Source organism: Hipposideros armiger, unplaced genomic scaffold (assembly GCF_001890085.2).
Source record: "Hipposideros armiger isolate ML-2016 unplaced genomic scaffold, ASM189008v1 scaffold_553, whole genome shotgun sequence".
In the NCBI taxonomy this organism is placed as follows: domain Eukaryota; kingdom Metazoa; phylum Chordata; class Mammalia; order Chiroptera; family Hipposideridae; genus Hipposideros; species Hipposideros armiger.
Window position 1 is genome coordinate 351,582 of NW_017731903.1, and position 23,380 is coordinate 374,961.

The following is a 23,380-nucleotide window of genomic DNA, read 5'->3' on the forward strand; positions in this document are numbered from 1 at the left end:
CCCAAGGGCATCCCTCGTTCTGTCTGGCTGCTGGGCGGACACCTCCGTGCAGTTGTCCAGTTGTCTCCTTACTGGGCTGGCATTCACATGGTACAGCCTCTAGACATGAGACTTCCTCTTCAGTCTCCTTATTGGAGGCCTGGCCTCCTTCTCAACCCACTGACAACGGAACAGGGGCCTCTGGGTCATCACTGCTGGCTACGCCCAGGCTGTGGGAACCCGAAGCATCAGGTCAGACCACTTACCCCTCTGCCACTTCCCCTCTGTTGTCCACGTGGTGAAGGCCATCTTGAGAGGTTCCAAATGCAGAGAAGGCTCAGGCCTGTCTGTGCTCTCTGTCGTTTCCCCTCCAGCCTCCCTCCTGCCTAAGCTCCTGCAAGAGTGGGCTCCTGGGTCCCTTTGCTGGAACCCAGGCAACATCTGGAACCCAGGCAACATCTCGACCCCAGCCACTATATCCCTAAGCTCCTTGAACCGGAAGAGATTCCCCCTTTTCCCCAGGGCGGGAACTGCCCTGGGGCACATTTGTTCTACCCCACATATAAACTTCTACGTTCAGACTTCCAAACTTTGCTATTCAGAAGGAAAAGGAAACATGTTCAAGTTTAGAACCCTTTTTATCCTCAAAGCCTGGCTTTAGACTGTTGCATGAACTAGTCGAATGGTCTGATTTGACACTAGACTTTTATTTATGACAGCATCCGCCCTCCCCAGTAGCAGCAAATGCATTTGCTTCAATGAATGCAGGAGGCCTGTGGCCACCAGAAACTAGGAATTACCAGGAATGAAAATGCATTCCCCGTTCCATCAGTATTCCTCGTTCCATCAGCTACTGTTTCCTGTATCCTTACTAAGTGCTGGGTGCTCTGCCCAGCACCTCTCAGTTAATTTCACAACACCCTGATGACTTAGGCGCCATTACTCCTGCCTTTCCAGATGAGGCACATGGCTTGCCCAAGGCCATCTGGCAATAATGCTGAAGTCAGGATTTAAGCCCAGGCCTATTTCCTAAGAGTTCACAAGCCTCGCCTCCATACTGTACTGGCTTTGGGCCCACTGTGCTGGTGGCAGCATCTGGGTGGCAGCCTGAGACGTGCCGTTAGGGGTGGCCGGCAACTCTCTCAGCCCCACTTGACAGACAGCTGAGCCACTGGTCTAGTTCTTCCATTTCTAATTCTATGAATTTGGTTCTTTTTCTCTCCCCACTATCTCCTGCTTTCGTCTGTGAAAGCTCTTCATGCCTTTTCCAAAACCTCTTCAAGGCCTGCTAGGAGCTTCCACAGCCCTACTCGCTACCCTCAGAGGGCCAGAGATTGGCTGTGGATGCCTGAAACTTTCCACCAAATGTAGTTGGGGGGCTGTTGCTTCGTCCATTGGAACTTTCTGTGATGATGTTCTCTGCTGTCCAGTGTAGGAGCCACCTGTAGCTACTGGGCATTTGAAATGTGGCTAGTGCAGTGGAGGGACTGAATTTTAATTGTATTGAATTTTAATTAAAATTAATTTCTATTTCAATAGCCACACGTGGCTTGTGACTAACACATGAGATGGTATGTGTAGAGAACGAAGCTTTGAAATCTGTGTACCTGGCTCAGGACAGGCTGTGGGCCTGACTGGCTCCGGAATTTCTAGCATAGACCTTGACCACCCCTCTCTGCCTTAATTTACCTGTCTGTAACATGAGAAGAAGGATCCACATTCATTGCTCATGCTTTTACATGCTCCCATACCGCACCTCTAACCTAGGTATGTGGCGCACTCAAAAGCAGGAACCACTTTTAAGTGTCCTGAGCAGCACTGGGCAAGAGCCTAGAGCAGTAGCGTGGCAGTCAGGCTGACCGGACCTCCAGGCAGCGGCTTTTCCTGGTGAGCTTCAGTGTCTCCAACTTTAAAACAGACATGGCACCATCCCCCTCACAGAGGGAGCACGGTGAAAACCACCCGGTGGTACCTGGCTTTCAACCTTCCTAGTGGCAGGTAGTTCTGGAATGGTGATGGCTCTGGAATGGTGGCTAACTTCCAGTGTTCAGTTTGCCAGGTGGGCTGCTCTGGCTATGTGACGGCTCCTCTCTCCACAGGAAGAAGTGCTCCGGAAGAGTTTCCAGGACCTGGCTACCGAAGTTGCGCCCCTGTACAAGCGGCTGGCCCCCCAGGCCTACCAGAACCAGGTACTGGCTCCTGGGCCTTTCTGTGTCCTCATGTCATCCGCACCTCTGTCCAGGCTCCCTGAAGTAGGGAACATGAGTGGGCTCCTCTGTGCTCCTTATGGGAAAAGCCCAGCCAGAGGCGGAGCAGGCATGTACCGTATTTGCCGGCGTATAAGACGATTTTTTGGCCCTGAAAAATATGCCTCCAAGTGGGGGGTCGTCTTATACGCCAGGTACACTTCAGATAGACTGCCCATAGTGCTTGCCCCATGCCATAGTGGCCTCCCGATGCCCGCCCACTTCATTCCACATACCGTTCAGGCATCAGCAGCGCTGCTGGGTGTATGCTCGGCTGTTATGCGATTTTGCTGTTATGCGATTTTACCACACTCGCAAAATCGCACACAACCGACCATATAACAAACTCTGTATTTTGAGTGGAAATGTTAGGGGGTCGTCTTATACGCGGAGTCGTCTTATACGCCGGCAAATACGGTAGTTCTTTGATTAAGATCCATTTTTCACGCCACACTAACTGCATCCCAGACCATCTCTCCTCCATCCCTAGTCTTCATTCCCTTCCACCGCCTCTGGTCTGGTTCCTACTGCTGAGGCTGGAGTTTGTCACCCTTGTCACCCTTGCCTCCCTTGCCTCTCCCAGACGAGGTGAGGGGGACCTGAGATAACCCAGGAGGAAGTGGTTCCTACAGGGGCCTCAGCCAGGAAACCTCCCTCCTGAGACCCAAAGGCAAGGCAGCTGTAATCCTTAACTTCCCTCCCCCAAGACCTGGCCTCCCCAGGTGCAGAATCAGGGCCCCTCACCTCAGGCCACATGAGCAACTCTCCTTGGCCATCCACACAGGTGACCAATGAGGAAATAGCAATTGACTGCCGCCTGGGGCTGAAGGAAGGGCGGCCTTTCTCGGGAGTCACAGCCTGCATGGACTTCTGTGCCCACGCCCACAAGGACCAGCATAACCTCTACAATGGCTGCACAGTGGTAAGAAAGCCTGTGTCCTGTCACAGCCCCACCCACCCCGGGGGACCGCCCTGGGAGAGTGCCAACTGGTCTATAAAGTCAGGTGGGCTCAAGTAGGGAGGAACCAAGAGACAGATTCTCAGACTCTGGGACTGCCCTGCCACCTCTCTGAGGAAACTCTCACCACGTGCATGCACAGGCCTGGCCTTGTTTCCGTGATTAGGTAGATGCTGCAGAATGCAGCCCCTTGGGCACCTGGAGCCCCCAGTTATCTAAAGCATGGTTCCAGGTCCCTGTGAACAGCTGGATTGAAATCCAAACAACCTCTCAATTCATTCATTGAGAAAATGTTTACTGTGCTCAGGTATGGCTCTAGATGCCAAGGGAAAAAGTGGACAAAGGCCTGCCCAAGTGTGTGATACACAATGAAGGCTATGAGGAAAAGATGAAGGAGGGTAAGGGATGACGTGCTAGGAGACACTTTAGATGAAATATTTAAAATAGTGGTCAGAGAGGCCTCTCTGAGGAGGGGCACCTGAGCTGAGACATGACTGATGTGAGAGAGTAAGGGACTGATGGTCTGGGGGTGGCGCAATCAGCACAGGCAGAGGCTCGGGAATGGGAGAGAGAGGGGTGGGCAGGGATCAGGTTGCAGGGAGCCCAGGAGGCCGGGCAGGGCCCTAGGTTGTGCTCTAAGTGTGATGGGAAGTCCCGGGAAGGTTCTTTAGCTAGGAATGGTAAGATCCCGTTTATAAAGTTAGACGTGCTCCCTTGCTCCTGCAGATGGAGAATAAAGTATGTGAGATGCGGGGAGGGGAGGGTGGGAGAGAATCGGGAGAAGGAGGCCAGGTAGGAGGCTGGGACAGTTGTCCAGGCCAGAGACGACAAGGCTTGGGCATGAATGAGGGTGGGGTAGGAGGTAGTTGGACAGATTTTGGATGATTTTGAAGGTACAGCTGAGAGGATTTGCTGATGGACTGGTTGTAGGATGAGAAAGAGGGAAGACTTGAGGACCGCTCCAAGTTTTTTTGCTTGAGCAATTGGACAAGTGTTGGTGTTATTTACTGAGATGTAGAATAATGGGGGAAGACAGTGTGGGTTAAAAATCAAGAATTCCGTTTTGAGATGCCTGCCAGATGTCCAGGTGGAGATGTGAAGTAGGCAAGGGAGAAAGAGGGTCTGGCAAAATGAACTTGGGACTGGAGAGCATGTAGTTCATGGTTAGAGCCAGGAGGCTGGATGTGGTCACCAGGAGAGTGAGTGTAGGTGGAGAAGAGAGGGGGTTTGTGGAGACCCTCAAAGGGGTGAGGCCAACTCTGTTCTCTGCTTCTCACCGGAGTCCTGGGCAGACAGGGCTTCCGGGGGGCTGTGGAGGAGGTAGGGGCACTGGCACATTTATCTAAAAGGGGGCTCCCCAAGTCCGGTGTAGCTTGTGTCCCCATGGAGATTGCTGGCCCAACCCTAGGATTTCTTTCTCCACCTTGTCTTCCTTCTCCATGTCCAAGGCCGAGAAGCAAGATGGGGCAGGCTCCTGTCTACACTGTGTTGTGAGGGTTTGTAGAGAGAAAGGGCGGGCCCTCTGGGCTTAGGATGGGGCACCGGGAGATAGGAACAGGGAGGTTATTTGGATCCCAGAGTTTCTAGAGTTTGGAGAGAGAAAGAGTAAATTTTTTCCGCAATGAATAGCATTTTTTTACTAAGTAAACAATTATTCTTTGTAAAAATGTTTAAAATAACATAAGAAAGTGTAAATAAATAAAGTAAAAATTGCCTGAAATCTCATAGAGATAACCAGTGTTTTAGCATTGTGATGACCATCCATCCATTCCGACACCTGAGTGGATGTGTGTGTGTGTGCACGTACAGGTACATAAACTTTATAGAGCTGGGATCACATTGTGTGTACATGCTGTCCCATGACGTGCTTTCCTTAACTCAAGGATACATGGTGGGCAGCTTTGTGTGTCAGTGGCTGTAGGTTTACTTCATGTTCTAAGGCTGTAGGTGCGAGTATAGATATGCCATCATTTATTTGGCCATTCTTCTCTTGTTGGACCATTAGTACTTTCAGACTTGCCCCTCTGTAAACCACAGGGGAGGGGCTGTGCTCACACACCTGTGCAGCTGTGTGTAATCTGCTTGCGGTGCCAACGTGAGAACAGTTTCAGGCTTAGCATGCTTCTTTTCTGGCTTACTTGGCAACACAGTGTCTTGTCAACCTTTTTTAGTCTTTGCCTACCTGAGTGGCAAACATACGACCTCATTTTAATTTGTGTTTTTTTTTATTGCTAGAGAGGTTGAATATCTTTTCCTGGTTTTCTTGCTCATGTTAATGTCATCTTTGTGACTATCCTATTTATGTCCGTATTACTGTTATTTTTTTAGCCATATCTGTTAACATTTGTAAGGTATCTCTATATGTCAGGGAGAGAAACAGCTTGTCGTATCTCATCCTTTGCCTTTTTCCTTCGCTCTGTTGTTTATGACACTGAGTTTTAGAGAATGGTAGGAAGCAGGACTGGTGGTCAGTTCAATCCAGAAAGTATACAGGGGTCTGGTCAGAGCAGAGGAAGTCTGAAGACACACACAAACTCTGGGAAGAAATACGCTTGGTAGCACATGACACCAAAGGCAAAACTATAGCTGAAAGTATAAATACAGTTGACTCCATAAAAATGTTCCATAATAAAACACCATAATCAAAATTGAAAAGCCAATACAAACTGGAAAACAATATTTGTAACAAGTGACAAAGGGGATGATACCAAGATTATATACATGATAAAAAAATGAATAATCTAATATAAAAATAGGCAAAAGGCATAAAACTCACCAAAAAAGGAACACAATTAGAGTTGTGTTAAAATGTACCTGGGATTTTTTTAATCAGGTAGACTAAGGTGTAAAGACTCAGAAATGATTGTCATGAAGGAAGAAGTTTATATTCACAGAGCTCTAGAAACAGGAGACACAGCAAACCACATGGGAAAGCACCAGGATAGGTCAGGAGGCAGGAGTGAGGGGGACAGCATGGCCCCAGAGCCTTTATTGGAGGATTTAGTGGGAAGGAATGGGTGAGGCAGGGTAGGTAAACTGAGTAAGCTTAGAATTGGATAGTTTGAATAATATCTGTGGGCTCTGGGCTATAGGAGTGGTCCCTAGTTGTCCATACCTGCCCCTGGGGTGATTTAGGGCAGTGGGAATCTTGGTGTGTTACAGTTTGATAAAGAGGATGATTAGGGGTTGTGGGCCCTGGATGGGTTAGTTTGTATATCAAAGGTGTGCTCCCAGGGCAATGAATCATTTGCTATCTCTAGTAATTAGCTAGCCCTGGGAGAGGCAGTCCCACTAGAATCGAGGCCCCAAATGCCAGAACATCAAGAATACACAAAATTAAAAAATAGTCAATAAAAGAGTGGAGAGTAAATTTGAGAAAAAAAAAATCAAACTTTGTTAGTAGTCAGAGAAATGCAAACCAGCAAGATAAATTTTGGTAATAATGAGCAAAACGTTTTGAAGAAATTGATGGCAAAATTATTGGCAAAAGTATAGGAAAATTAAAGCTCACATTCTACCAATATGAGTGAAACACTGATGATAATCATTTTGGAAGGTAGTTTAGCAACATGTGGCAGTTCTGCTTCACAGTGTTTATTCTAAGGAATTAAGTGTCTTTAAAAATTTAGCCAAAAGGATAAAAGTATTGTTTGTGACAGGGAAAAATTGGAAACCAGTTTAAATAGTAATGAGAGATTAGTTAAATAAATGAATGCATTGATACAGTAGAATCAGCTCTGAAATCATACTGAAGGAAAATATTTAATGCATAAGAAAATATTGATACTATGTTTTTAAAAATGAAGTTATTATAAAACTGCATGCAGAATATGATCCTATTTAATTACTAAAAAGTGAGTGTGTGCATGTGTCTATGACCAAAATGCTTACAGTGATTATTTCTGGGTGGTAGCGTTACGGAGATAATCTTTATTTCCTTTTTGCTGGCCTAAATTTTCTACAATCAGCACATGCAGTTTTTAATATAAAGGAAAAGTATTTTAAGAGCAAAAGGAGGCCCAGTGTTCAGGGCAAAAAGGATAATGGCGGGCAGCCTGAGGCTCTGCTGGCTGATTCAGTACCGTGGTAATAATGCTGGGCGGGAGGGTCCCCCAGCCCTGACCCGGCCCCTTGCCAGCGATGTGACCCTGGGCCAGTCCTCGCATCCCCTCTCAGCCTTATTAAGATCACATGAGACAGTATGAATGGATGTGCTTTGAAAGCATAGCGCAGACTAAATGTTGGTAATACTGTTACTCTATGAACCCAGACAGATGTGCTGTCTAGACACTCGAAAGTAAGAGGGAGCAGTGGGACCAAGCAGATGGCTGGTATTGGGGCTGTGTAGGGAAGTGGTCATCTATGGGGGATGCTCAGCTCCTCCTCCCAGCCCTGGGCTCCCCCAACCCCATGCCCTTCCCTCCCTCTCTCTGCTGGGGCAGGTCTGTACCCTGACCAAGGAAGACAATCGCTGCGTGGGCAAGATTCCCGAGGACGAGCAGCTGCACGTGCTCCCCCTGTACAAGATGGCCACCACGGATGAGTTCGGCAGTGAAGAGAACCAGAATGCCAAGGTGGGCAGCGGGGCCATCCAGGTGCTCACCGCCTTCCCCCGTGAGGTTCGGCGCCTGCCAGAGCCGGCCAAGTCCTGCCGCCAGCGGCAGCTGGAAGCCAGGAAAGCGGCAGCCGAGAAGAAGAAGATCCAGAAGGAGAAGCTGAGCACCCCGGAGAAGATCAAGCAGGAGGCGCTGGAGCTGGCCGGCATCGCCACCGACCCAGGTGTGTGGACAGCAGGCGCCCGCCAGGGGTGGCATTGGGGCTGTTTTGTGGGAGCCCTGGATGGCTCCCTTACTGCCCCCTTCCTGCATCAAGATAGATGACAGAAAAGTCCTAGGGCCCCTCTCAGCCATCTGGACCATCCCATTATCTTAATTTTATCAGTCAGTGTGATCGCTGCAGCAGCCCCAGGATACCAGACCTAGTAGGAGGCACCTGGGGAGCAAATGCAAGGAAGTCATCTTATCTTCCCAAGAGGAGCTGGGTCACCCCTCCAGCCTGCCCACTTCTCTGAGAGTCTGCGGAGGGTACCACGGCTTAGGCACGTGGGCTGCAGTGGGGGTGGCAGAATGGGACGGCTCTCCCTTCTCTTGGCTCTTGTCCCTGCAGGGGCCAGCACGAGGGGAGTGCGTCAGAGAGGACTTAGGGAGTTCAGTAGGGTGGGGAGGAGGAATGACGCAGAGGGGGCCGTGGGCTCTGTGAGCCACCTCTCCCAGGGCTTCAGCAGGTGTGGGAGGCCGTGCCCAGGGTGAGTCTTGCCTGTCCTGCAGAGGAGACCTCGTAGGGGGAGAGGGCGGTTCCATCCCCAGCCCTGCGCAGGGCCTTGGCCAGCTGCGGTGCTCCGTGCTCCTTCTCTGTCTTGCCTCCTGTTCTCCCTAGGCCTGTCTCTGAAGGGCGGGTTGTCCCAGCAGAGCCTGAAGCCCTCCCTCAAGGTGGAGCCACAGAACCACTTCAGCTCCTTCAAGTACAGCAGCAATGCGGTTGTGGAGAGCTACTCGGTGCTGGGCAACTGCCGGCCTTCAGACCCGTACAGCATGAACAGCGTGTACTCCTACCACTCCTACTATGCACAGCCCAGCCTGACCTCTGTCAATGGCTTCCACTCCAAGTTCGCTCTTCCGTCATTCAGCTACTATGGCTTTCCATCCAGCAACCCTGTCTTCCCCTCTCAGTTCCTGGGGCCTGGCGCCTGGGGGCACACAGGCAGCAATGGCAGTTTCGAGAAAAAGCCAGACCTCCACACTCTGCACAACAGCCTGAGCCCGGCCTACGGTGGTGCTGAGTTTGCCGAGCTGCCTGGCCAGGCTGTTCCCACAGATACCCACCACCCCACTCCTCACCACCAGCAGCCTGCTTATCCAGGCCCCAAGGAGTATCTGCTCCCCAAGGCCCCCCAGATCCACCCAGTGTCCAGGGACCCCTCTCCCTTTGCACAGAGCTCCAACTGCTACAACAGATCTATCAAGCAAGAGCCAGTAGACCCACTGGTCCAGGCCGAATCTATACCCAGAGACCCTGGTAAGATGGGCAAAATGCCTTTGCCCGAGGCATCTCAGAATGGGGGACCCAATCACCTATGGGGACAGTACTCAGGAGGCTCAAGCATGTCCCCCAAGAGGACTAACAGTGTGGGTAGCAGCTGGGGTGTGTTCCCTTCGGGGGAGAGCCCTGCCATCATCCCCGATAAGCTCGGTTCTTTTGGAACTGGCTGCCTGACCCCTTCACACTTCCCAGATGGCCAGTGGGGGCTGTTCCCCGGTGACGGGCAGCAGCCAGCCTCGCAGCCTGGAGGACGGCTGCGAGGCAAACCGTGGAGCCCCTGCAAGTTTGGAAACAACACCTCGGCCTTGGCTGGGCCCAGCCTGACTGAGAAGCCATGGGGGGTGGGGGCAGGGGATTTCGCCTCTGCCCTGAAAGGCGGTCCTGGGTTCCAAGACAAGTTGTGGAGCCCCCTGAAAGGGGGGGAGGGACGGATTCCAACCCCGGGCGCAAGCCAGCTGGACAAAGCCTGGCAGTCTTTCAGCGTGCCCCTAGGCTCCAGCGAGAAGCTGTTTGGGGCCCTGAAGTCCGAGGAGAAGCTGTGGGATCCCTTCAGCCTGGAGGACGGGATGGCTGAGGAGCCCCCCAACAAGGGGGCGGTGAAGGAGGAGAAGGGCGTCGTGGAGGAGGAGGAAGAGGAGCTGTGGTCTGACAGTGAACACAACTTCCTGGACGAGAACATCGGCGGCGTGGCCGTGGCCCCCGCTCACGGCTCCATCCTCATCGAGTGTGCCCGACGGGAGCTGCATGCCACCACGCCCCTCAAGAAACCCAACCGCTGCCACCCCACCCGCATCTCGCTGGTCTTCTACCAGCACAAGAACCTCAACCAGCCCAATCATGGGCTGGCCCTCTGGGAGGCCAAGATGAAGCAGCTGGCGGAGAGGGCACGGGCGCGGCAGGAAGAGGCTGCCCGGCTGGGCCTGGGCCAGCAAGAGGCCAAGCTCTATGGGAAGAAGCGTAAGTGGGGCGGGGCGGTGGTCAACGAGCCCCAGCATAAGGAGAAGAAGGGGATTGTCCCCACCCGGCAGGCGCTGGCTATGCCCACAGACTCAGCGGTCACCGTGTCCTCCTACGCCTACACAAAGGTCACTGGTCCCTACAGCCGCTGGATCTAGGTGCCAGGGTGCCAGCGTACCTCAGCGTCGGGCCCGGCCCGATCTGCCTCTGTGGTGCTTTTGCCCTCACACCTGGGGGCGGGTTGGGGGTGCAGAAGTCTTTTTATCTATATATACATATATAGATATGCATATATATGTATTTATGGTCCAAACCTCAGAACTGACCCGCCCCTCCCTTCCCCCCATTTCCCCAGCACTTTGAAGAAGAAGCTACGGCTGTCGGGTGATTTTTTTCCTGATCTTAATATTTATATCTCCACATTGGCTTTTTCTCCCCCCCCCCCTTGTTTGGGGGGCTTTTATTTTCTCTTGTTTTTAAAACTCTATCCTTGTATATCACAATAATGGAAAGAAAGTTTATAGTGTCCTTTCACAAAGGAGTAGTTTTAAATTCCATTTAAAATGTGTATTTATTGGATTTTTTTAAAAAGCGACAATAGTAATGGTAAAGGATGGGCAGGAAAAGCCAGAAGCTCTGATTCCTGCCCAGTCTTGCTGGGCCCAGCGAGCCTGGCCCCCTTGGGAGCTGACGAGGTTCTCTCAGCCATCTGCCCCTCATGAGCCAAGTGCAGATTGTAGCCACCCAGTCCATCCCTCCGGACAGAGACGCCTTCCCTTCAGGGGAGGGAGCCCTCAGGACAGCTTTCTGTCCTCTCCGGTAGGATGGGAGAATCTGTAGAAAAACATCTGGGGTCTATTTGCCAGGCACCGCTTGGAGTCAGGGGGAGGGGGCCAGGTGCACTCCAGGCCAGGCACCTGAGAGGCTGATGTAGATTTCCCCAGAAACCAGGTTGGAAGTAGACAGCTTCAAGCTTGCTAGTCTCCACACTGAATCCTCTCTGTCCGTTATTTATCAAGTCACATGATGTCATGGTTCCCTAGGCAGCACCTCGTGATGGAGCTGGAGTTGAGAGGCTCTTAGGAGCCTTTTCCACCAAGTCGACAGACCAGTGAAGACTGGACTGAAGGGATTTGTCTTAGTGGCAGTTTTTCTAAAAAAAAAAATGCCCCCAAAGTCCATGCTGATACCGAAAAAGGGCTACTGTATCTTTAAAAACAAGAAGTTGAACCCAAGCTGTGAAAAGCCAGCGTTGCCCTGTGTGCAGCGTTTGCAGAGCCTGGTGCTGTAGTATTGTGCTGGGACTCCCTTCCCTCTCGGGCAGGTCACATCCTGTGGGAGCTCAGCACACCAGTGTAACAGCAGTTAACACATCTCTCCTTATTCCTGGATTTTCACATTGGATAATGGTGCATGCTTCACACCCGAGCCCGTCCCCTCCATGCTGTCATTTGGGGAATGGGCTTAACACGTAACAATTTTAAAATACAAAGAATCAAACATTTTCAGCAGGTAGCTATGATTTTCCTCTTCTAATTGGTGCCATTTTCTCTATTCAGTCATTTTCTCCTTTCCTTCCTCCCCTCTCCACCCACTTTTTAACACACCTGTTCGAAAAATACTGGTGCATTTTGTTCAGTTCTTTGAAATGAGAATGTGGTGCTTAATTTTCACAACGTGGTTGAGAGAGGTTGGGCCTGGCGGGGAAGCAACATTCATCGACGGCAAGTCACACTTCTTAAAAGAATTTTTGTTTTTTTTCCTGTGGTGTTAGCCGCAGTTACATCAAATGTGGATGTGTGGTGAACGGGAGGCTTCATAGGACACACAGAGGGGAATATGGCCACGCAGTGAATGACAGCCAAGCCCTGAGATAAACGTCAGATATTTATTGAGCAGTTTTATTCAGATGTGGGTCTTCGTAAAACGAGTTTAACAATCAGATGACGATGCTAAAGGCAAGTTCCTGAGCTTCCAGGTGCCTTGTGTAAGAGCTGAGAACTGACCCGCTGGGTGTTTACTGTAACTATTCCGGAAGCACTGGCGGAGAGTCGCTGTAAAATGTCCTGAGCATTTATGTGGTCTGGTTTTAACTGTAAATAGTGAAAGATTTTTTTAAGCACTTTTGCCTAGATTTAAACAGCAACTTGAAAAACAAAAAAAAGTATGTTTTAACATGTAATTGTGGGAGAAATTGTACATAGTAGCTGAATATTTAACGTGCTTTGTCTATCCTTCACTTTTACCATATTCTGTAAAGTTGCATTTATTTTACAGGACAAAAATGAAATATTATTGCTTTTTGAAATAAATACCCAAGAGCTTATCAGGATTTAGAATTATTCAGAACTCAGATTTATAGGAAAACCTCTGACCTTCAGTTTGACAAGCTAAAGGAAGCAGAGTCTTTAATGAGCATGCTAATTTTCTAGTTTTGAGGAAAAGTTGGGTCCTTTAAATGCTATTTTGCTTATCGCATCAGTACTTTTATGCAGGTCTCATTTGACTCCGTGCTTAGGTAGATACGGGGGTGCCTTGAAAACTTCATTTTAAATGATCTTAAGCAAGAAATACAATATTTTACGAAACATTTGGAGAATGTGACCGTCTGTATGGCCCGGGAAAGCCCCAGGTTGGCTGTTGGTTTGGAAGGTCCCGAGTGTAACCCAGGTGATTCTGATCCTTGGCATGTGTGAATCTTCCTGATGTATGTTAAATATACTCTTCCCCTCGTCACCCTTTGGTAGCAAAGCCATTAGCTGAAAAGAGAATCCAATACAAGCTCAAAGCATGTGATGTCTGTCCCCCCAGCTCAAACAGCCATTGGTGCATAAATTTCTAGATGAGCGAACAGGCTGCTGAGAGGTGAGTCAAGAGGCAGTCTCCATTGGACGTTCCCATCCCCTCAGAATGGTGTTTCGGAAATTAGATGGTGCTGTTGCCATGCTCAAGCCCATGCTGGTTTGTACACACTACATGTATAACCTACCTCAAATCTCAGTCATTAAAATTAGCATGCTTTAGACGTATATTTAAAAAAGTAACTATGCACAGCTCTTTATTCCCCCTTGCTGCTGAAGGTTTCTTAAAGAGAAAAATCAAATTTTTATTTTTTACTGGCACTATCATTTTTTAAGTCCTAAAGATGATTAACAGACATTTTTATCATGAGAAGAAAAATAAAGCCATTGCAACTAAAGAACCTAACAGCATGACCAAGTTGTAAGAGTAATATTATAGCAACGGAAAAGGATGGAGTCTTATAGTCATCTCCCCCAATGTGCCCTGTTCAGATACCATCCACGTGCTGCGCAAATATTCGGTTCCTCTTGTTTTATTTTCCCTGCCTTTTGTGTGCAAGGGACATGCTTGCAAAGTTCTGTACAAGAGATTTTTAAAATAAAAATCGCTTCGCAGCAGGTTCTCACAAAATAACTGGTGCTAGCTAGCTCAAGAAACCATTGTCTAAAAACCATCAGAAATCTTGACTAAAGGTGTTTCATGGATTCTGAGGATTTTTGTTGTTGTTTTTTGTTGTTTGGTTTGTTTTTTGGCAGGGCCTAAGTTTCCCACACGCTGGCTTCGTGGGTACTGCTTTATCTTCTCACTGAGATGACAGTGGTGTACATGGAAAGAGATCATACCCTCCCCCATCTTGGTCCTTCCACCAGCCTCTTTGGGATACAGTAGTGTGCAGAGCAAGGGATTCTTAAAGTGCTAAAGCAACGGAAGAAGTCGCAGAGCTTAATTGCTTTGTCCCAAAACAGCAATAGGTGTGTGAGGACAGTTGACGGTGAATAGTTGGTAACCTGATTTCACTGAGAGAAATCCAGCCAGGCTTAGTGACGTTTAAACCACCGCCAGCTCGCAAACCAAGGCAATGCTGGTGGAAAAATAAAAAGGACATCCCTGACGTGCCTCAACCAATCTCTCTTTCCTTTTGTTACTGAAGTGTGTGTTATGGCCTAGGAAGCATTTTTATGAATTGAAACAGTCTAACTAAAATGGTGCTATGGTGTTTTAATGTGACTGTCCCTGATCCTGTCCTGCTGAGGTGCTATCAAGGTTCTGAAACCACAACCAACCAAAAACAAGGTGGGCTCCAGTCTCTCTTGGCTTCCCCTCCCCTCTTTTGGTGCTGTCTCCTTAGACCTCTGTTGACCGCGTGCTATAACCTGCTCTGAGCAGTTTTTCTGTTTGATTTTTTTTGTTCTTCCCTTGGTGGCCAAACACAGAAAGGCAAGTCACAAAGGCAAGCTAGCTCCCTGATTGCGAATGGGAGTGGCCCTGCCTGGCTTGGTTGGTGCTCCATTTTACATCTGTCCTCTCAGGCCTAATGAGAAACAAAGGGTGAAAAGCTTTTTTTTTTTTCTTCTTTTTTTTGAGGAAGGGGAGTTAAGTTCTCCTGCCTCTTTTCACGTGGCAGGCATTCTCATAGCCAGGGACGCATGTTCTCCCGCAGCCCAGGGTGCCAAGTAGATGTCTCTAAGAGTCCCAAAGGCACTCTGCATGCCAAGGTGCATCAGACAGATCTCCGCCCTCACCTGGCACTGGTCAGGGCTGTGGTGGGCAAGGGGTCCAGCGTTGCCCTGTTTCTCATGGGTAACCCCTCATATTCCAACTAAAGGAATTCGCTTTCTTTGCTCACTTGATGCCACTGAGGCTGCTTTTTAGTTGGTGCTATTCTAAATTTCTTCTTGGGTCCACAAACGTTGATGTTTTCAAAACTCAACAGGAAGCTCCATTTTGTGTCATCCACTGTCACAGTCATTTTTTTTTTTTAAATACCTCAAAAACAGGACAACGTGACAACTTCGGTAAAGTAGATTCCGTGAGGGTCTGACACCTGCAGGTTGTCCATTTGATGACGTGCTTGACCTCGAAGAATCTGGGGTCGTTTTGTTTTTTCATGCTTCGGCAGTTAAAATGGCAGAACGAGTATGGTTGACTTTCATTTTCTTCTTAATTTTTGCTTCTCAATAAAATGTGAATTTCCTATGCCCATCTCAGTGAGCTTTTTCAGTCATCATTGCTGTCATTTGAAATGACTCCTTCAAAAAACCTAGTTTTATCAGCCAGCTCCATCTATGGTAGTACATGGCCAATTTTAACATACCCTGGACCAAAATGAATACTTTTTGAGGTGCGTACCCCCAAATTTGATTATAGTCCTACACCCACATGTGCAGAGTTTTTTCTACCTGTGAGGCCCCTGTCTCGGACTCGCAGCCCTTCGTCCCGCAGAGCTGCCCACAAGAGCAAAGCAATAGGCTTCTCAGAACCCTGAGCAGAGACTGCAGCACAGAAATGCAAAGTCTAGCATTGCTTTTTGCCTAAGAATCAGTGAGTGATTTGGCCTACTTCCTCGTTTGCTTCTATTCTGATATCAGGGATGCTTTTTGTAGTGGTATTATTTGCTCTCTTTTCTCATTTTGACTACCCGTCGTCATTCAGGGATAACTTGTCACTATTCACATGGGGATTTAAAAAATACCATTTGGCTCATTTGAACATCCAAATTTCCTTGATCCCAATACTTTTTTTTTTTCTTTTGAGGGGGAAAAAGGAGGAGAAAAACAGGAGTGATGTTTCTTTTTCATGTACTCCAATTTCAGAAGAAACAAGGGCAGGTCATATTGTGGCATATAAATGCATTAGACTTAATCTAGAACCCCTGTAGCTTTTTGATGTGTTTTATTTCTTCTCTCTGAATTCCTGTTTGGTTACTTGGCTTCCAATGGAGGTGAACTTAACAACCATACTTGAATATTCCGTCTTGACTTTGTAACTGTGGCTACTTGAAATGAAGTTTATCTGGGGTTGATGGATGAATGGTAGATTTTTGCAATGTCTCAAGGCAATAGGATGTGTATTATTAAACTGTAGATATTCTTAGTACAGTAAATTTATGCTGATAATTTTATTTTGTATAATTTTTACCTTTTTGTTAATATTTTTCCTCCCACTTTATTGGTTTGCCTCCTGAGCTACCCCTCCTTACCCTCCCTTCTCCCCCAGTGTTTCAGTAAATTTAATTTAGGGTGCCTAGAAATTGCAAGTATGTATCCTTTTTTGATTTGTATTTTATTATAATTTACACAAACAACTGGGTTTGTGAACTGTATTACTCCTGGTATCTTTAAAATATTGTGGGTGTTTTAATAAATTTTATATTTATTTTTTGCACTCAAATTCAGTGTGGATCCTTCTTTACCCGCCTTGAAGCAGGCCCAGTTTGGTATTTAAGGTTGACTATAATTCCATCCTCCCCGTAGGTTGTAGATGCACAAACGAAGCCCTCACTACTGGCAGTGATAGAACCTGTCCTTGTCCCCTTCTGCCACCTGCAAAAACTAATGTTCAAAAGCTATCAGCTGTTAAAGCTGGCTAAAAAGGGGGAAACAGACATGGTCTTTTTCTCATCTATGTTTCTCCTTTTGCTTTCTTTCCCTTTTGTCTTTGTCCCCTTTTTTCATTCAGTTTGGACACACACACACACACACACACACACACACACACACACACACACACACACCATTAAAATTGTTCATCTCTATCGCTTCTCGGCCTTTTGGCTACAATCAAATATAGTATCTGTTTTAATTAGTTTGAAATTGTTCACTTCTGATGTTATGTTTGCTAGAGGATCGCTGAATCCTGCTCCAGTCTGATGGCCTGAACCCCATGTTTAGTAGGGAGGGCCAAATAGAGGGTTCTATTGTCCTTGGGGCAAGGAGCTTTCTCATAAGGTCCCATGCCTGAGGCTACTACCTCTCTTAATTCAGATTGTGGTGGTAGCTGATTGTGAAAAGGGAACTATGAATCAAGAAAGCAAAAGAGAGAAGGGCACATGGGAGGGGAAACTGTCCCTTTCTGCCTGAAATATCTGACTGAAATCGATTCAGCGGGTCAGAGAGACAAGCAACCCTGCCGTCCATAAAGACCTCAGCATTCTTTCTAGTTGATGCCAACATCCCATTAGGTCACCACACAGAGCGGAGTGCCTACCTGAGGGCATCATAGTGAAAAACCTCATAATCCTAATGGGGTGCCAGATAACTGACTCGGAGGCTTTCGTCTCCATTTTCTTTCACTTGCAATGGAACCCTCTGGAAAAGCCTGGGCATGCATGGCTATCAGAGATCCTCATGCACGTTTGCAGGTTTTACAAAAGTGGGATCGCACTGTGTTTGGTAAACTGCTTCTTTCCACTTGACATCTGTGAGTTGAAAGAGACTTAGCACTGTCCCCTTCCCCAGCCCCTGTTACGTTGGCCCCATTTCCAGGGTCTGAGGTGACTTCAGCAGGGGCTGACTCACTACTGGGTAACTATAAATATGCTTATACAAATTCCATGTTAAATATAGAAAAATTAGAAGACCGAAGTTTTCTAAAATTATCTGAAATCCCACTACAAAAGAACCACATATTGCTTGCAAACATTTTCTGAGTGTATAAATATAACCATATGTGTACATATATTTTCTAAATGGAATAATGCAGTAATACTTTGTTGTAATATTTTTCACTTAATATATCTTTAAATACCAGTGATACAGAACTACATCTTTTTAAAGAGTTGCCTAGTATTTCATTGTACGGACATAGAAGCTTTTAATCATTCAATAATAATATTGAACTCTAAGCCCCACCCACTGAATTTCTTTCTCCTCTAAGAAGCATCCCAATTAATCCCTCAGCCACAGGACCATGTCCTTCACTCCCTGAACCTTCTTGTGACATAGCTCCAGGCCCTAGCCTACCCATCGCCCCGTACCCCTATCTGTTCACACCTAGAGCATCTTTTTTATATTAGAATCTCTAGAAATGAACACTTTGTTCCAGATGGGATCTGGCTGGCCTAAGCCCAGCACAGAGACACCAAGGAGTCCCACGATCTGGACATAACCAGTTTTATAAACGCACGCTAAGGTTTATTAACTTTTTAAGCAGCTGAGTCGTGCTAAGGGCTGTGTAGCTCAGTGGAAAGAATGTGGCTCCCTCACTTCCCAATTGTGTCATGAGATTATTTAATTTCCCTATGTCATTTTCTTTGTTTATAAAACAAGCTGATGATTCCACATAAGATGTGAATATCAAAATAAAATACAGTAAAATTACCAGGTATTCAGGCCATGGCAGGTAATAGAAGCTATCATCACTCTTGGCGCATATACAAAACTTTATGGCACTAAAGAGTTCAAGACTCGGGGCTGGCCGAGTGGCGTGTTGATTAAGAGCTGGCTTGGGGGCCGGCCAAGTGGCTCAGTTGGTTAAGAGCTCGCTCAAGAGTTTGAGCTCTGAGCAACAGCGGTTCGAGTCCAGCCCGAGCTGAGCAGCCCGCTGAGCTGCCAACAGGTAGCAGGATGGCTCAGCTAAAAAAAAGAAAAAGAAAAAGAAAAAAGAAATGTCCCTTTCCTTGGGCCGGCCGAGTGGCGCGATAGTTAAGAACTGGCTTAGGACGCCAGAGGGCCCCGGTTCGGATCCCACATATGAGGGCCAGTGACACTGCCCTCCACAGCTAAGATGCTGAACAACAGCTCAACCTGGAGCTGGGCTGCCTGTGAGTCGCTGGCAACGGCGTAGGCTGCAGCCCCTGTGGCAGTGGGTTGCCATGGGCTACCATATGTAGTCAGCAGCCAGCGTGAGCGGCTAGCAGCCGCAGTGAGCGGCCATCCAGAAGCCGGTGACTGATCTGCCTCGCCCGGGAAGAGTGCAATGATGGTGCCAACTTGGGCCAGTGAAGCAACGTCCTCCACAACTAGACAGAAGAACAAAAGGACAGCAACGTGTCTGTTCCCCTTCCCCCAATTCCCCAGCGCTGTTCCCATCCCCCAATTCCCCAATAAAAATCTTTAAAAAAAAAAAAAGAGTTGGCTTGGAACGCCAGCTCTGAACAGCAGGGCCCCAGTTCAGATCCCACATGATGGCCAGTGACGCGGCGCCCTCTACAGCTGAGATGGTGAACATCTACAGCTCGACCTGGAGCTGGGCTGTCGCCGTAGGCTACAGTAGGGGCTGGCCGGCAGCTGTCATGTGCTTTTCTGAGCTGCTGTGAGCCGCGACTGCCTCACCAGGGAAGAGCGCCATGATAACACCAACATGGGCCAGTGAAGCGACGTCCTCCACAACTAAACTGAAGAACAAAAGGACAGCAACTTGTCTGTTCCCCTCCCCCAATTCCCCAATAAAATCTTAAAAAAAAAAAAGTTCAAGACTCGTTGTAGAGCACACAGTGAGTGACCTCTTATGTGAACTACTGCCAAGTCAGGTCCCCCAACTCCAGCCTTTATCAGCCTTTATGCAATTCATCTTGTGTTTTTAATTCTCACAGCAATTGAAATGTAGTCATCTTAAATGGACTGTTTAACTCATCCTCCCTTCTACTTGGAATCTTACTTTTGTCAATATTGGTTTTGCGTAGCCCACCCAGCTACGCAAATTTCTGCTGATGCTCTTGTAAGCTTCTTAATCTTGAGAGCTGTCATCTTTGTGTCTCCCATGCACTCTGAAAGTAATAGGCACTCGCCATCCTGTAAGAGGAAATGAATCTTTTAATACCCCCAAGGTTTGGTGGTTCTGTTGGAAATATGTTTAACGCATATAACCCAGCGCACATTCCCATCAGAGCCACGGCCATAAAAGACACAAGAGGACCACACATAGAGAACACCACCAAAGCTCATCTAAATCTAGATCCTTCCAGCCCCATCCCCATTCCTACCTCTGGAGGCCTCGGCAGATGCCTGCTTTCCTTTACCAGGAAGCCCAATCCCAGGCCCAGTGGTGAACTTGCCCAAATTCCCTTCCCTACATTTCAAACATCTTCCCATATTTTCATCTCTCTTTTCTTCACACGCACCGATCCCTACTCCTCTGGGCTAACTCCCTCCACCCCCCATGTTTTTTCTTGTTTCATACCTTTTGCTTCTCTTCTGAGACAGGTTCCATCAATTACCTGCTTTCTGCAGCCCGTCCCCCTCACTATGCTTTCAGGTCCCCCAGCCTGATCCTACCCTGCCCTGAAGCTCTCCACCTTTCTCAGCCCTTCGTATCACTATCACATTTCTGTAGGTGTAGACAGACTCCTGGCTTCAGCTTCCATAGCTCTCACTAACCCATGCCTGTGTCGTTGCCTCTCCAGAAAGAGCTGTCTTCTAGACCAAGGATCCTGTCCTTGCTACCGTCTCCGAAGCCTTGACTCTGTGAATCCCTGAAACCCTTCATTCCGGGGCTGTACCACCAGTAATATTCCATTGTCCCAGGGCCCTGAAGCCCTCTGCCCCTCTCATGGTCCCTTTGTGCACTCATGTCCTTAAAACACAGATGTCCCCAAGAGAATCGGCTTAGTCCTTGCCATGGCTTATGGGCTTTCCCTCAGAGTCCTCATTCAGCCACCAGAACTCAACTATGACCCCAATGCTGATGATTTCTAAAACCGTGTCTAGCCCCGTCATCCCTCATGAGTTCAGGCTGCTGAATAACTTGGGTGGCGGTTTGGCAGGGCCAAAGTCTCAACACATCTAAAACTGACCTCTCAACTTTGCCAAAATTCCCTCTGGTCATTGACGGCCTCATCATTATCCTGGTCACATCCTGACACCTGCCAAGTCTGGCTTCTACCCCTTCAGTGTCCTCAATCCTGCCCCTCATCACTATTATTAGCAGCCCACACTGTACAGTTGCACAGGCTGTGCACTGCACAAGTCTGGTGGGGGGGAGTACCATTCATACAGACTATTATGTGGGCTTTGATCATTGGGATACACTCCTCCCTCCATGAGCTGGGGCATTCTGAAAGAAGACCAGAGCAGGACCCTATAAAGCCGGGGGCCTGAAGCAGAGGCCTCTCATACTGGTCTAAAAATGAAACCTTTCAGAAGGACTAAGTGACTGTCCCAAGACTATCCAGATAGAAAGTGGCAGAACCCACACTCAAACCCAAGTGTGTCTGACACCAAAATCCAAATGTACCCGTTTCTTTTGCATTTTAAGAGCCAAGTCCCAAAGGGACATGCATTGTCCTCACTGTGGTCCTCACTGGCAGGAATCTACCCACAAGCAGAGTTTAGGGCACGGCTGGAAGCCTGGAGGTCTGCAGACACAAGAGACACAGGTAGCAACAAAGTGGCTCCGCAGGAAGACTTGTGTTCTTTGGTGATTTTTCAATAGGCATCCATATTTGAAAGGCTGCAACCTAACCCTGATTTGATCTCCCAGCTCACCTCACCAAAGCCGATCTCCTTACCCAGATGATTTTCCTAAAAACCATATTGGATGATACTATTTCCCTGTAACACTCCTCAATGCTTCCCATTGGGTATAGCTCTCAGGATAAGGTGCAACATCCTTTGTCATAGGGCCCTGCAGGACCTGGCCCCAGCCCCCATCTCCAGTACCACTGCAGGCCGCTTGGTGTCCTTGTTTGATTATCTGAATACTCCACCCCCTAAGTGGCTTCTCAAATATGAAGGGGCTTTCTGGCTAATGGTAGTGCAAGCAATATCATCAAGAACTCACTCATTTTTAAATCCATTAAAATATTCCATAAACTGTAAATCAACTCCAAATAAATTATCTATAAGAACAAAAAGATCAACAAGTTGGTACTCAAAAAAGTATGAATAAACAGGAAGCCAAGTTATTGGGAACCAAAGAGAATCTTATACTGCACAAAGAACAACAAATATTAAGAATTCAAAGACCAGCAATGAGTCCTTTGCAAGAAATAAGAGGTCAGACATGATTGCAATCTATTTTCAAAAAGATTAAAAAAGAACATCTCACCTAATCAACAAAAGCGAGATACTAGATAACAAACAGACCAAGTAGAATCTATGCCAAAAGCACAGTTGATGTGCAGAGAACAGAATAACCAAAGCAAATGGGGAAACAGCTACTTAACACAAAAGAATATACAGGCTGCTGCACAAGGATATGAAAGACCATGAGGCTAGAGCACTAAAATGCCTCTTAAGACTACTGGGAGTTCCCAATAAAAACACAGAATAAATGGTTCTGAATCAGTAATCAAAGGTCTGTGGGAAGAAAAATGTCCTGGGTGAGGTCAGGTGAGAACTGATACCTCCAAGGCACTGCAAGCTGTGGCTCACTCCATCAAGAAATGAGGGTCCTGGAAATTACCTTCCTCCTAATTGGCTGGGGAAACATTTCTGCAAAGACATCTGGGCTCTTCAGCCATGTTTTCCATTGGAATCCTGAGCAAAAGCTGCAGCCCCTACAGCCCACAGGTCTCAGCTTCACTCACTTGACAACCAGCACTGAGCGCCTTGCTCTCAGCAGATGCCATGCTGGGTGCTGGGCACATGCAGCCAGACCCAAACAGACATCCATGCCCTTCAGAGCAGAGGGCCACATTAAAAGGTTGGGCTGTTTTTTATTATCCCTGTATGCTGGCATTTCTAAACAATGTTATTGCCAAAGCAATACATGTAATAAATATTGTGGTCCAAAAAAAGAAAAAGCGAATTAACATGTTTTTGTTTTTAAATTAATACACTTTAATTTTAGAGCAGTTTTGGGTTTATGGAAAAATTGAGTGGTAAGTAGAGAGACTCCCCTTATCCATACCCACCTCGTCATCCCTTATTTTTTTTTTGCTTTTGATGTAGTTTTATTTATCATTCATATTCTGTTTGAATTCAGAATTTTGAATACTGATTAGGAAGACCTTCCCCATTCCAAGATAATAAAGAATTCTTCCATGTTTTCTTCTAATATTTTCATGATTTCATTTTTTTTTCTTAATTGGGGAATTGGGGGAGGGGAACAATGTTGGGGAATTGGGGAGGGGGACCAGCCAAGTTGTTGTTCTTCAGTCTTAGTTGTGGAGTGCGCCAGTCACCATCTGGCTGCCCGTGAGCAGCTCATGGCCTCTAAGCTCAAGGTGCTGTGTTCAATCTTAGTTACAGGTGGGCGTAGCCACCATCCCATGTGGGAGTCGAACCAGCAGCCTTGTAGTTAAGAGTGCAGGCTCTATCTACTGAGCCAAACGGGTGGCAGCTCAGCTGGAGGCGCCAAGTTCAGTCTTTTTTTTTTCTTTTAATTATTTTTTATTATGAAATACACATTTTTTAGAATTAGTTTCAGCTGTACAACACAGTGCAATAGTTATACTTTT

General features: G+C 47.5%; 1 protein-coding gene and 1 pseudogene across 3 annotated transcripts in view; both read left to right on the plus strand.

Moving 5' to 3' along the window:
- TET3 (tet methylcytosine dioxygenase 3) overlaps positions 1–15,019 on the plus strand; it is a 125,211-nt gene extending 110,192 nt beyond the window's left edge. For all 3 annotated transcript variants that reach the window (XM_019623581.1, XM_019623582.1, XM_019623583.1), the window contains 4 exons: positions 2,079–2,168; positions 3,010–3,147; positions 7,626–7,962; positions 8,620–15,019. In XM_019623581.1, coding sequence (XP_019479126.1) covers positions 2,079–2,168; positions 3,010–3,147; positions 7,626–7,962; positions 8,620–10,397 — 2,343 coding nt within the window. In that variant the 3' untranslated portion in view covers positions 10,398–15,019. The remainder of the gene's footprint in view (positions 1–2,078; positions 2,169–3,009; positions 3,148–7,625; positions 7,963–8,619) is intronic.
- LOC109371190 (formin-binding protein 1-like) overlaps positions 14,688–23,380 on the plus strand; it is a 15,803-nt pseudogene continuing 7,110 nt past the window's right edge.